We start from the raw sequence: 14,657 nt of genomic DNA, 5'->3' as shown, positions 1-14,657 counted from the left end.
AGTCTCTCGTCTAGTTCTTTGCAGTCGGGCGGTTCTGCTCAGGCTCGGAAGTAGACATCTCGAGCCAGAGCGTGTGCCGCCTCATTGCCTGGAACTGACGTGTGAGCTGGTGCCCATACGAGGCTAATATTCCTGTCTATCTTTCCTTCTGTTAGTATCCGCACCGCTTCTGGTGGAATCCTACCTCTACCATAGTTATATATGGCCGTTTTGCTGTCGCTATGAGTCAAGGGCAGCTGGTGAGCGGCGCATGACGTCAGAGCTCGGCAGCGGCCGCGTGTGGGGTCATGTGAATAAACCAGGTATGTGCGGCTGTGTTTATAAAAGCTGGGGTGATACGACTCGGTGTATCACAATCGCTTCGTGTGGGTGACGAAAAGGAGACTCCCGCCACCGCTATGCGGGGGTATCGTCAGGAGAAGATCCATTCTTCAGACACAGAACTCGTCTCCTGGCCCTTGACCGCTCTGCAGAGAAAGAATGAACATCGGATGGCTAAACGAGCGGCGGAGACGCCTGAGCGAAGAGAAGAACGTCTTGCCAAGCGGAGACGCCAAGAGGCGGAGCGTAACAAGCGGCGCATAGCAGCTCACATGGTTCCATCGTAAGAAAATAAAGATAAAGCAATGGAAACAACGTCATCATCAACAACAACTGAAGAGGAGGATGTAAGGGGTCGTCGTATAACTGACCGTGCGATCAGAGCTCTCGCTACGTATATTCTGGCATAGCTGAGCTAAGTCACTGCCAACTTTTTATTTTTTCATCATGCCTATAATTAACAGCCAACTAAATGACTTCTACTTGCAACCTGATGCAGAACCATTAATAGTTATAACAGAATTAAGTTCAACAGCTTGCTAGTTAAAACGATTCCCCGGTTTTCTGCCGTCTGCCAATGCTACTATTATTATGCCGCAATAGCCATACTGTTGCCTTAAAATATCCTGTTTTTCAAACTTAGTGGCACGTTTCCCTGAAACATCGAGAGGTTTTGTAGTTTTATCATTTACTTTTCTGTTTGTGCAAGGTGCGCCATCAATAAAAATGTGAGTCGCAGTACCGGTGAGCCTTGCTTCAGCATGCTTTACTTGCAAAGTGCAATGGTAGCGTAATATCCGGTTTACAGTCTGCGGGTTATACATGTTTACAAGTTAAATATTTTTTGCTTTTCGGACTATTGATTGAGACTATATGGTATTTTGTTTTCAATATCGCGCAGTTTTTCGGAAAAGTCCAACGTGATTCATCAGTGATTTAATATTTGCGCTGTACTTCCATTTTCATCGCGTTCACGACTGCCTGCACACGTGTTTACTGGTGGTATTGTCATCGGTAAGTCAAAAGCCCCAAAAAGCAGCCTGTCCGGTCAATGGGGTTGACTGGTTCCCGTGAAGTCACGGTAAATTCTTTAGAGTAAAACTTCAGGTGACCAGAAAGTTCCACGTGGAATGACCACAACGTCATGACAGTCGGTCGCCGTCATTGTCTGGAGGGCCAACTTTGAGGGATATTTTCCGCTGCATTCTTGACTTGTATGTTGATGAACACGAACCAGAGCAGAAATGTGCAAATGCGTGGTGGAATCTTGGAAAGCGATCCCTGGTCATCTTATCGTCGCTGACATTGCTAACGCCGGCTCGAAGACGTTGGCGAAGGATGAAGAGTTAAAGGGAAGAAAGTGAAGGCTGGGACGGGGTATCGTTCGACTTTTTTTTTTGTATCTAACAGGCGGGATCACACTAATATGACTATGCCCACACTATTTTATGCGGAGATGGCACCTGCGGACAAGTTGTAACCACCGGGTGTGCACTTTATAAAAGATGTTACTTGCTCCCATGCGCAACAATTATAGGGAAAAGCATTTTTGAGCGGGAAACCGCTTATGAACGCAATTTGCTGATATAATGTAAGGTTTCACGCACTCAGTATATCCGCACGTCACCAGACGGCATTCTTGCATTTTTTTCCATTAACGTTTTTTTTTATTGTCCAAAGCGTTCTCTGTTGCTTCTTAACTCTTTGATGAGATCGATGAGAGAACTTTAAAAGAAATATTTTGCTACATATCAGAAGAATAGACCATTACCTTCAAAATTTTCATAAAAGTATCTTACAATTTTCCAATTCTCAAAATTTTTGTCCGAGAATGTTTGATATGTCACAGCAAGTTCTGAGAAACGATGCTTCCTTTGTCTGATTTGTACTTGTACTGAAGGCAAAACACATGGCTAGAACGACAGAACTGTGTGTTTAGCAGCTTCCAAAGCCGCTGCAATCAGGAAGGCGAGTTTAAGTTTAACCGCTGCACGCTTACATCCAGACCATTTTTAACTAAATGTTACCGCTAGAGATCGCGTTCTCAGCCCGAAACAAGCCCAGAATGTGTTTTCTAGACTAGCGTTTCGCGCTCTGTGCGATCGCCGTGTCATACTGCATTGAGGCTGCAGGAAAGAAAGAAAAAGAGCGGACATTTTGGGGAAAAACATTGCAAATAAAAATTTATTTCACCAATAAACACTTTACAGCAAAGCACAAAGATTGAAACGAACTGCTGTTTACGACTTAGGGTCGATTGTGAACGGAGCACAAAACCATAGCCATGCCAAACAAACAGCTGCAGGCTGGAGCCAAACTTCAACACTTAGATAATAAATTTACTGCCTTTTTTCTCAGAAAACTAATCGGCAAAAGTGCATGCAAATATTCACATCACTCAACACAAAAATATACACCGAGAAAGTTTTAATGTGGGATAAATCAAAACGCTTAGCGAAATCTTGAACTGAACAATTCCGAAGATGATGTACATATATTGCAGGACATTCAAGCACCTTGTTTTAGTAAGCTTTCAGTGCTACGATCACGAAGAAAGAAGAAAATATATAGTTATTTGGCTGATACTCTTTTGGATTTGTTCTATTTACATATTCACAGTGTTCAGGGTCACGTGAAAGGGCTCGGTGACCAAGTAGTCTTCCGAAACATACATATTCGTGTCTAAAAGCAACTACTCAAAACACATTGGGCTCACAATAAAATAAAGTGACAGATATTTGCGGCACAATGTGTGACAAAACAATACACGTATGTTGCTTATGCCTATGCTAGGTGCTTCTAAATGTCAGCAGGAAGAAGCATGAAAAGCTGTTAGTATTGTGCCGCATTTCACAATATTTTGCTTGGCATGCACAAAAAGACAGGTAATCACAAAGTTCTGGCAAAACGTCGCATAAAGTAAATTAAGCTTTTCTGTCGCCGTAGCCCAGTGTACTCAACAAGAAATCCTTCAAACTGATTAAAATAAAATAAACAAAAGCTGCCCTTTTCGCGCAAAGAACACCGGGCTCTCAAAAAATATGCTGCTTTATATTTACATTCTACCACTGCCTCAGTTTACCTCTGCTGTATGAAAGAAACATTTCAGCTGGCGATACTTCATTTCAGCAATTTTACAGCGAATTACACCAGTGTTTGTTCGGTGTTTCTAGAAACTAACCACATGTGAGGAGCTGCAAGTAGAGTTCGTCGTTATCGCTGGCTTTTTTACTGTCAGGCAGAGAAAGGCCGCGTCCTGAGTTGTGGTAAAGCATTGTGTCTTTTTCTTCAACGTTTAGAAGGTTAGTGTTAAGGAATTTGTCTGCATTGGTTCACTCTCCGTTTCATGCCGTCATAGAGCTGCTGTGATTTGATTGCTCTTAAAAGCGGTGTTCATAACGAACGTTTCCATGTTTTTATGACCTAGTTTTATGAAAGCAAGCTTGTTACATTTACTGTCCAGTTAAGTTCACCTACATTAGTTGCGTTGATTCTTTTTTTGCGCAATTCGTACTTTACGCTCTGACAAGACGACAAGCCTCCAAAAATAAACGTTGTCGTTTTGTAAACTGAGATTTTCTTCCGGAATCTACTAATTAAGTTAGCCTGCTTAAATCTTCTCATGAGAACAATGATGTTGGTTGAAATAAATTGCATTAGAGTTTCATTTTTTCCTACAAGTCATTACTGAATTCTCTTGGCGCGGTAAACGCACTTAGGAAGTAAAGTTTAATATTTACAGGAACATTGAGCCTAACAGCGCTTAATCACTAAAGGTTTTCTTAAATGAGCCATATAAGTTGCGAGAGCTTCATTTTGCAGAGCAACCTTTTGTTTAAATGTTCTAAGGAGGGGTGAAAAAGATTAAAGCAATAAATATTTAACCCGTCTTTAAAGTGAGCTTTTATTAATACAGTGCATTTCATTTTGGGTATATGTATATTACACACTGACATAACAGTTAAAACTGCTATCGAAGGCAAAGGTGAAGGGTGTTGCTGTGAACAAACTCTGCGTACGTTTAAAAATACGCCTTTAGAATTAAAAATACAGATAATATCGAGCTCTTGTGTTGGTCTCGAGCATTTTGAGGCTCGCTGTTTTCTATAGCTACTATTGGTTATGCTCTGTTCTACTTTTGGTGTTGTAAGGTGAAGTTATCTGAAACACAAGAAAACAATTGCCAGAACCACGAAAGTTTTCTACGTTTAAAAGCACTGACCAGCTAACCTTAAAAAAGGCCCTACGTTAACACACTGAAGGATCGCGATTGTCGCCGAGACCCCAGATTACGCGCAAGCCTATCTTGCAAACCGAGTACATGTATAAAAATGTGCAAACACCTCTAAGGGTGTGGTACCATATTGCGGTTAGCTCAACTAGGTTGGTGTGAATTTCGTCGGTACACGTGCTGTACACAGTGTGGGTTGTGTTTAATAGTGTGTCATGCTTTAGTGTTCTTTTTTTCTTTTTCTGCACATTATCTGAAAAATTCCACCTTTAGATTTCGTCGACTATGCAAGTGCTAGGAAAGGTAGACAACGATGAAGCGACTGATTCCAACTTTTTTTCCCACAATTTCCACAATGGAAACAATGCTCGAAGCACTCAAGCTAAACGAAAAATTACATACCTAGTACAATGTCGCCTAGGCTTGCGAGAACCAAACTCAAGTTGCTGCATTTCCTCCAACATTTTTTTTATTTCATTCTATGGTGGCATCCGTACTAGTAATATTTAGGTTTCAGACACCGTCGAACCAAAGTGCGCCCCTTCGCTCGCTATGTTGCGCCTTGTGTACTATTTACCCTCAAGCTCGAAGTATTGTTACTCTCGTTTTGCTGAGCTTCTGCTGCGGCTCCATTATCACGCGTTACACCCAAAACTGTTGCACGATCAGCGCACTGCTTTCCAAGTCAGTGGCGTTCCTCACAGGGTGAGGCAGGCAAAACCTGCTTGCAGTGAAACGTGCCTTACATTGAAATAAGCCGAACACTCCGAAAATGTTTCATTTGAGCGCATAAAATATCGCACTGGCTTGTTGTACACACTTTGACGACCCCCTGAATCGGGAGGCCAAGGAAGAAAATCTCCTTTACCACTGAGCGGTCGCGTAGCAGTTTCATTGTTACCATTGCAATAACGGAAAGAAATGGCGGTTCCCTTACTGCCATGGCATCTTGTGATGTCAAGACAGAAGTGTTGGTGTATTTTTCTCTTTTTCACGAAATACAAAACAAGCTCATAGTGCGTGACGTCAAATACATATCACAGAGGGACAACAATGAAGCCATTTCAATGTAAGGAGAAACATTATGGCGTAGCAGCCACACATTTCTTGAGGCGCGCACTAGCATGACAACCTTACCATACCCTTTTAAGGCCTTCAAATTGCTTGCGCGAAGCCAAGGCCCTATAATTCCTGGCACTGTACTAAAAAAAAAGAGTGTGCGCCGGCTAGCAGCACCATTTGTTGAAGAGCTCTTGTTGAATTTCACGCTGGCATTGTGATCCTGTTTTCCTAACATTGTTCCCTGAAGCACCGCCTACTCGATTTTAGTGACAAAATAAATCATGTAGTTTGGGAAAATCTAACTTTCTCGAACTTCTCTTCCTCATGCCCTCCCATGTGCTGGCCGTCGTGTCAGTTCCATACGCGCAGTAGGAAGGAGAGAGCATTCCATCTCTAGCGAAATGCCACTAAAAATGGGTGAAGAATTGTTTCATTCTTCACGTGGCGGCCCTTTGTAAAAGCCTAATTTTAGCATTGCCAGCAGCTCGTTTTAGGCTTCAGTCACGTCAATACAAATCAGAAATAATTAAACACGACAATTCCTTAGCAGTGCTAGCCGCACTTGCTACGAATTATCCTATGTATTGTACACGAAGTCCGGAAAAAAGGAAAGTTTATGTATGCCGCACAAATTACGGGAAACAAATGTTGAAATATCGTCTGCCAGCTATCCTGAACGAACTGTCCGGTGAAGATAACCGAGATGTCTTCAATAAGTCGTTCAGGGATCTGCGCAGCATGTTTCTCTAACCAAAGAAATGTACGTGGCAATATTATGAGTTTCTTTGTTTTGTTTGTGAAATAAGCCCAGTTACAGACATGTGTGTTATTTTGTTCTCGTTTTTTTCTTCACTTCACTTTCTTGCCGTGCATTTTTTTATTCTTAGCCACTTTTGTGCACTACATTTTTCATGATCCGTACACCTCAAGTTTCTGTTTGCCTTTCGTTATCTGCATTTTTCGTTTTTTTTTTATTTTGTACGCCTTTCTGCCTTATGGGCAGCTGCGTTTTCTGCGTTTTCTCCGTTTTCTGCTGATTTCACTGCCTGTATTTTAAACATTCCGCGTATTCCACTGTATGCCTTGTAAGGGGCACGGACCTCGTCAAGCCACCTTTGGCTTTTTGTCCGTGCCCCTAAGCATCTCAGGATGTTTCAATAAATTGATTTGATTTGATTTGATTCCCATTGGTGGCACCACATTGCGACGAGGAAGGAAACAGAAGGTGTCGCAAACGGTTGCCTTTGCGAAGCGAGCGATGCGGCTGACATTGAAATAGTGGAAACTTTGACTCAATAAGGTGGCCTGAGTTCCTCGCTGTTGAAGCGTTAATGAAAATTATTTCCGTGTGTATTTATTTTACCTTAAACTACCTGAAAGCATGTACACGAAAAAGAGATATTGAGGTTTTTTCTCTTTAACCACGCTGGACTGACAAAAGTGATGAGAGGTATATGGCTTGGAAGAGGGCTAGTTTTATGAACCAGGGATATAATTTCGTGCGTTAGAAGATAGGAGAAAACAAAAAGCAGAACGCAGACATAAATTCAACTTCTTGTCTCCATACTTCCTTTCTTTTGTGTCCTGCCGTCCATAGAAAAATTTAGCCATTACATATCGACTTAAATTTGCATATTTCAATCCTGACAATAGCTCCACTAAAGTCCAGGACTCATATGAGTTTAGCATGGCGTTGAGTACTGCTACTGGTCGTCGCCATTTTATGTTTTCAAGAAACTGAGCATCTTCGCGGAGATCCTCGCGTCCGCGTATTTCTTTTGCGCTGACCCTGTTCCACTTAGGCACAAAGTATATGTCGCGTGCCTTTTCCGGAAGTTGTGCGTTTTCAGCGTCATAAATGTCTGCCTCAATCTTTCATAATAACACCGTGAAAGATAACAGTAAAGCACAAAAGTAGCATGAGAGTTGCAAACAACGAAACGGGTAGGCTTTGTGAAACGTTTCGACTTTCTCACTTAGATGTTGGGCTAAACCAAATTCAACATGATCACAGTTCTTGCTCAAGCTAAGTTGTTACTGTCCGAATCAAATATAGGAACTGAGATACACAGAGCTATTTTGCTGTGTTTTGGGCTGTGCAATTACTGCATTTTGTGATTGAGAAAAAAAATAGCCTGTGAGAAATTAAATTGGTTAACGTGGTTTAGAGCCATTGTGAACTTAAAACAAAGCTAATTGCCATACACCATGCACGACGTCAATACACGTTACATTTGTTATATTCAATGAGCAGATCGTTAAAAAAAATAATATGCCAAAGTTCATCATTAACAACACATTGTTTTTTCCATTTCTTCTCGGTTATATAGCGCTTCACTCCGGCAATATCAAATTAGGTGACACTACATTTTGTTCTTAAGAACCACATGTAAAACTAATGACACATGTTTTTTGATAGTTGTAGGAAAATGCCTCACCACATGGAAATCCTTCTTGTTGCATACGATACCTAGATATAGACTGCAGATGCTGCATACACAGAGAAATAGCAGGTAGACATGTGTAAAACTATATTAACTTCGCCCTACGAACAGCTAAACTCGCATGTATTGGCCCAAACTCTGAAGGAACCGTGAGCGCCACTCCTAAACTTAGGAGGCAAAAGCATCTCAACATTCTTCGCTGTTTCACATGTGACAAAATTTCAGTTGAAATAAAGCACTTATATAGCAAAATAAACTGGCACCAGTTACGAAAGACGCAGTCAAAGTTAATAGATCTCTTGCTGACCTCCTATAAACGCGGTCGCGTTCAACTTTCACTAGGAGACAATATCAAAATCTCCCCGTGATTTTTTTTTGTTTGATAAACCAAACTGTTTCACAATACTACATTCTTGAAATTTTATCCGCCATATGTTGAAAATACTGAAGAAATTTAAAGCCGACAATGGTATCAGCAACTGCTCTACAATATATTGGCTACAGACACTAGTACAAGACTTTAAACCCGAACAAAAGAAAATACTGCTTTGAACCAAATGTGTCTTCACAAAGGGTTACAAACATGTAGTACAAAACATCAACCTCTTCACATCTCTCTGGTAAAAGCATTGCAATCCGTGTTCCCATTTACAAAGCCGTAACCATTTTCGCACAGAGATCGTTTCCTGCCATGATTTGCTCCGGCTTCGCGCCTTCTTAGCGTTTGCAATGCACGGTAGCGTTTAAGTGCATCCAACGCAGTGTCCATTGCAACACAAAGCAGATACAGGCGAGAGGCATCGAAACTCTGTTTCTGTGCCCCATCGCGGCCGCTACTCTTTCACTCGCAGACAAATGTAAACGTTGCCGCACAGAAAGTTTGCCAAGCGTGCGAAAATTAAAGCTCTCCTAGGGTACTCGATCGCCTTGTAAACTTATAGATCTAAAGTTGGTTCTCAACAGGAAATCGGCACCTGGGTGTCGGTTTGAATCTACCGATACTACACCCTGCATACTGCACCTTGTGGCTTTTTCGGTGTTCTGGTGGCCGGATATATCGGCTGAGGAATTCATGCGTGGTCGCCACACTTCCACGCAGAGCCGGATTGCAGTTCTGCCTGTGAAGGTCGCGGATGCAATGGAGATGACTGAATGATCCGCCTGTGTCGACCCTATATGATATCCACAGCACATTGGTGCACCCCATTGCATTCACAAGTGAAGAGACTGCTAATGACATTAAACAGCTGGTGAAGTGACTTAACGGCTCTCCGGCTGGTAAGATTCTTAGCAGTTCACCGGTTTTGTAAGCGTTACAGATCTCTGAGCTCATTTTGTCCAGCATAATGCACGACGTCCTGGGCGCATACGCTCAAAGAGAAACTTTAGCACACTTCTCCCTGCTTTTCCTTTCCATCTATTTGGTCATGACGTCACGTCGTGTCGGCCTAAATTATCCAAACCTACTTATATGTGTTCACCTCTACTTTACATCCACTAAGCTCTCCCGTCAACGTGGCTGCCCTTAGTATTGCGAAACAAATCACACCCTGTCAAACACGTATTGCTGGGCTAGTTCGTTGGGCATGCTCGTGAAAAGCAGAGATCATGTGAAGGCATGGGGGAGGGCAGTGATGAGCATGGTCACAAGAACTGCGCAGTGCTTGTTGTTGTGCCCATTTACTATCCCGTCCCGGTACCTTCATGTCCGCTGCTGCTTACAAGCGCGTCCACAAACTCCCACACTCGAAAACATCCGTCACCAGCTTTTCAACTATATGCTGAATAAATATGCAAATTCAGTCCTTTCAGCGCGAATGGACTTCAAGGACACAACACAAAAACAAGCCATGAGCTACAACTCACTTGTGAAGAGATAAGTAGGCCCCCCTTTAAAACAGGTCGCATGTACATTTGTACACTGTTACCACGAGCGGAGATCACAGAGAGTCTACAGGAAACAGAACCTCGTAAAACGCTACGCAACTTGGGTTAGGTCGAAGCGGAAGTGCGATGCTGGGAGGTGAGCCACCTAGGCTCCCAGCATCCGTTTGACGGTGTATCCGGGCACTGAGTAGAAGAACAGTGCCAGCAGGAGGATGAGCAAGATGGCGATGATGGCCTTGATGATGACCCACTTGTACTGATGCCAGACGATGTATCGGATTGACTTCAGCGGGTTCAGGAACCAGATGAAGGACGAATCGGGCCGGCTGCGCATTGCAATCCAAGCACACCATCTCAGATTTGAAACTCACGTCTCCCCTCTACGCCGTCCTTTTTTCTTTGCTATTTGTTAGATTTCCCACACACGCTGCTCTGAATTTATTAAATTACTGTGTTTCAGGAAAGGTTCTAGCTGACACCGACATGCAAAAAAGAAATCACGACAGAAAATCTTCCTCGTCACCATTAAAATGTAGTCTTCTGGTTGTCCAGGTGCATATTTTCATTGGTGTGCAAGTCGAGGGCGAAATTTCGCAACGTTTCACTCCGTTGTTATTGCACTTTCTCGTGATACCATTCGTGCCGAGAGCTACCCCTAAGGGGGAAGCAAGCAACCATTACAAGCACCACTGGTCGGGACCCGGTGCCGCCGCTAACCTCCATTTACCGCCACCGCATCTACTGGGGCCGTGTCACGCAGCAAATGCTCTCCCAACAAACGGACCACCACCCTGACGATTTCTTCCCCAAGCTGCAAGCAGAACCTACGAAGCTTCCCAGTTATGGGAAAGGTGTTGTCAATCTCCGTAACTCGTCAACATTACTGCCAGCTAGCAAGTTCGGCATGGACATGGGTCACGTTTAAACGAGGAAATGGAATCATGGGCGTGTTTTTGACACAGACCGCGCTCCTGTTTCCACCAGGGCATATGTCAGCGGGAGAACGGACTAACGAAAACGAATGACCCTCGGAAAATAAGGCTCTGCACATTGTGTCATGTCCCCCGTCCACTTTTTTCCCCCACCCACCTCTCCTTTTATTCATGATTAATCGTAGCGCGATAGAGCCACAACGAAAGGAGCGGAAGACACGAACTATTTATTTTTCATCTTCGACAATGAACGACACAGCCTAGAAAAACCAATTCACAATAGCCCATGGCCACGGATCGTTTACTGATACATGGATTTTTACTCGCGCATGTAAGGCAACCATGATTTCCTTCACTAACTGTTCTCGGACTCTAAAAAGAATGCTCCTCTTATAAAACCCGGGAACAAACTTTCTCCTTTTTTTTCTTGCGTGCGTGGCTGTACACAGAAAAATCACCGAATCGCCCTCTTTAACCAAATTTTTGTGTACAGTTAACGTCACATTGATGCATCGCACTGTTCGCCCTATATACACCGTTCCGCAAGAAGGGGGCAGTTTATACCAAGCACCCGCGCATGAGGAAACAAACGGGAATGAGTGCTGAACACTGTGACCAAGCTTTTTTTTTTGTCGTCAGTACTTTCTCGCTTGGTTCGAACTAGTGACCACATTATGCACAATTTATAAGGACCGAAGAAAAAAGACAGGAACGCCATAGTGCCCTGCTACCTTCTTCTACCTGCTACCTTCTTCTTCTACCTTCTGCTACAGCACGACAGAAACCTTCTGACGCTCTCGGCTAGTTTCTTGATCTCGAGCCCGCCTTAATATACCGCACCAGATCTGCGCAAGCCGTCAAGACTACAGCATTACATGCTTTGGGTATCCACTGCCCTTCCGTTCCGTGACTTTGATTTGCACCTGTGGGCTTTCTAAAAGCGAATCAATACCTTCTGTGACCATTCGATTCAGTTAGATTGCGTCGGAGCGATGTCTGTCGTTCGCGCTCTGTAAAGCACATTAGTACTAAACGCTGCATGTCACTCACGTACACACATAATGAACCAACGTGACAAGGTGATAAAGGGAGGGAAAAAATGGTTCAAATAATTTCAGGCCGTAGCTTTGCCTTTTCCCATATCGCAATAGCTTCATACCCACTCAAAAGCGCCATCTCTTCACAGATTTCGCGGCACCCCAATGTGTGCTTTGCAGCTGAAGAGTATGAAGGCACAGCGCTCTCTCGATGTCCGCGCGGCACGATTCTAATATGACGAAACAACTTTGCCTAACCTCGCGATACTCTGTATAGTATTCTCAATATTCTCTATGATCATGATTCCTCCTCTTGAACTTGATGACTCGGAGTTCCCGGGTTCGAACCCGACCGCGGCGGCTGCGTTTGTATGGAGGCAAAACGGTAAGGCGCCCGTGCGCTGTGCGATGTCAGTGCACGTTAAAGGTCCCCTTGTGGTCGAAATTATTCCGGAGCCCTTCACAACGTACGGCACCTCCCTCTCCCTTTCTTCTTTCCCTCCATCCTTTATCCCTTCCCTTACGGCGCGGTTCAGGTGTCCAACGATATATGAGACAGGTACCGCGCCACTTCCTTTTCGCGAAAAACCAATTATTATTATTAGTATATTACTCCTCAAAGTGCAAGAGCAGATCTCACAGCAGTTGATAGAATCCTGCTGTTGGAAAAGTTCTTAAGACTGTCAACAAGCGGGCTGAGTATAGCCTTGGCAACACAAGATTAGCGTCGCTTACTTGGGCTTGTCCAGTGGGTCCGGCTCGTTTCTCCCCAGACCAGCAGGGTTTCTCTCGGCCTCTTCCCTAGTCAGCAGGTGCAGTTCAGCCTCCACTTTTCCCTGAAATCCACGGAAGGGGTTCAACATCAGGCTGCCCATCGGCCTCTCTCGACGGCCATTACCACTCGATTCAAACCTCGAACAACCGTACCCGCAAATCGGACTCAATTCACAGAAGAAGGTAAAGACAGTGATGTTCTCCACAAATACTGTCTTTGAAAGCCTGCTACATTAATCGAAATTAGTCTGCAGCGCTGATAAAACGCACAAGTTTACTACCTTGGGTGCCTGCTCCAGGGTAATCATTCCTGTCCTACGCGTCACATCGACTCTCCAAGCCTCTTACAAGGCAGCAGTGGTGAGAGTGGTGGGAGTGGTTTACACTTATAGAGACTAAAGAAGAGAGGGGATGGGAAAACAATAGCAGAGCTATGGGAAGGCACGCCTGCGCAAACGTACCTACGACTCACACACCTCTGACATATACGTGCAAATCTCCAGTCCTATTTGGTTAATAGTGGGATTCAAGGCCTTTTAAAGTGTTGTAGAAGTCTAACCACAACCATTCAAGAACTTGAATCACAAACCAAAAAAGCTGGAAAATATCGTCGCTAATCCCGGTTCTTTCAATGATGCCCCACTCGAAAGTGTCCAGTATGTTTTGCGCTGCATTTTATTTTTATGTTTGCAGCTTGCTTCTATTATGGATCCCATCGATATCTAAACGCCCACACTCAAGCGACATTTATGAACGCCTTGGCATATATTCATCAATTATATTCTCACACACACTTAATGTATGAAGGCACTAGCAATACTTCCTTCCATGATTGTTTGAATAAGCTCAACTCTATTGTACAATTTATGGGAAGCTCATTTTCGAGCCAGGACCCCTGAACCTGCCCTGGCTTTGTTCAACTAAGCATGAGGTTTCAATCACAATAAGCAAGGCACGGTAACCACAGAGGTTCTCTCTGTTACTGTTTCCCTACGAATGCACCACAAGGTCCTGTGCCGGCTGTCATCATCTTACCCCCGGAAACATCCGGATGTCATCCGCATACCTAACTTCCTGCCAATTCCTGCTACGCCTCCCTTCTTTCAGCGCCCAATGCACTACCATTAACTACCTCCGGTTACCTTGACTTCCCATTACATGCCCTAGGCAAAGTGCCTGTTACTTCCTCTCGATTATTCCAACAATAGTGTCATTAACTCCTCTTTGTTCTCTCACCATCTCTGCTCCCTTCCTATCTCTTAGAGTAAACTTTACCAGTTTTGTTTTCTATACTGGCTGCACTGTGCTCAATTCATGTTTAACCCTTTTCATCAGCCTCTACGTTTGTGTCCCATAGGTGAGTACCAGAAGATACTTTATATACTTGTCTCTTGAAGGACACTGGTAAATTACGATTCATGACTTTTGAGTACCTGCCACATGCGCTTCACCTCTTTCTTATTATTTTAGATACTTCGCACTCATGATCTGGATCTGTGGACACTACCTGTCCTAAGTAGCTGTGTTACTTTACAACGTGCAGCGCCTAGCGATATATCGTAAACTGCTGCTCTGTTCCCTGAGTGTGGAACATTATTATCTTCATATTAATTTCTTCACCCACCGTTCAGCTCTGCATTCATAGATCATTCATCATGGGCACTCATTGAGTGGAGGACTCCAGCTTAACTTCGCCCTCCTGACATTCTTTATCGAGCACCGATATGGTAGAGCGTTTCGCCTCCACTGACATGCAGCCACAGCCAACCGGGCCGGTTTGCGAAGCCGAACTTCGAAACTAAATTGATAAACTAATGGGGCACAAAACCGGGACGCCAAATTGGGATCCGGCCTCTTCTTTTCCCTGGCTGATCCTTCTTCTATCTTCTTTATTGTCTGTCATCGCTGCGCTGTTTTTTACTTCTTCAATATGCACCAAATCGCTTAGTTTTCGTTTCTTCTGCTTCTC

At 43.8% G+C, this 14,657-nt stretch overlaps 1 protein-coding gene across 1 annotated transcript in view; it reads right to left on the bottom strand.

Moving 5' to 3' along the window:
- Positions 1-6,791: 6,791 nt before the first annotated feature.
- Positions 6,792-14,657, bottom strand: part of mfr (ferlin family C2 domain-containing myoferlin misfire) — a 321,798-nt gene continuing 313,932 nt past the window's right edge. Inside the window, exons 45-46 of the mRNA XM_077639248.1 lie at positions 12,650-12,750; positions 6,792-10,271 (exon numbers count right to left, since the gene is read on the bottom strand). Of these exons, the coding sequence (XP_077495374.1) occupies positions 10,091-10,271; positions 12,650-12,750 (282 nt within the window). The 3' untranslated portion in view covers positions 6,792-10,090. The remainder of the gene's footprint in view (positions 10,272-12,649; positions 12,751-14,657) is intronic.

This window comes from Amblyomma americanum, chromosome 10 (assembly GCF_052857255.1).
Source record: "Amblyomma americanum isolate KBUSLIRL-KWMA chromosome 10, ASM5285725v1, whole genome shotgun sequence".
Lineage (NCBI taxonomy): Eukaryota > Metazoa > Arthropoda > Arachnida > Ixodida > Ixodidae > Amblyomma > Amblyomma americanum.
The sequence above is the reverse complement of the archived record's forward strand: the minus strand, read 5'-3'. Positions and strand labels throughout refer to the sequence as shown.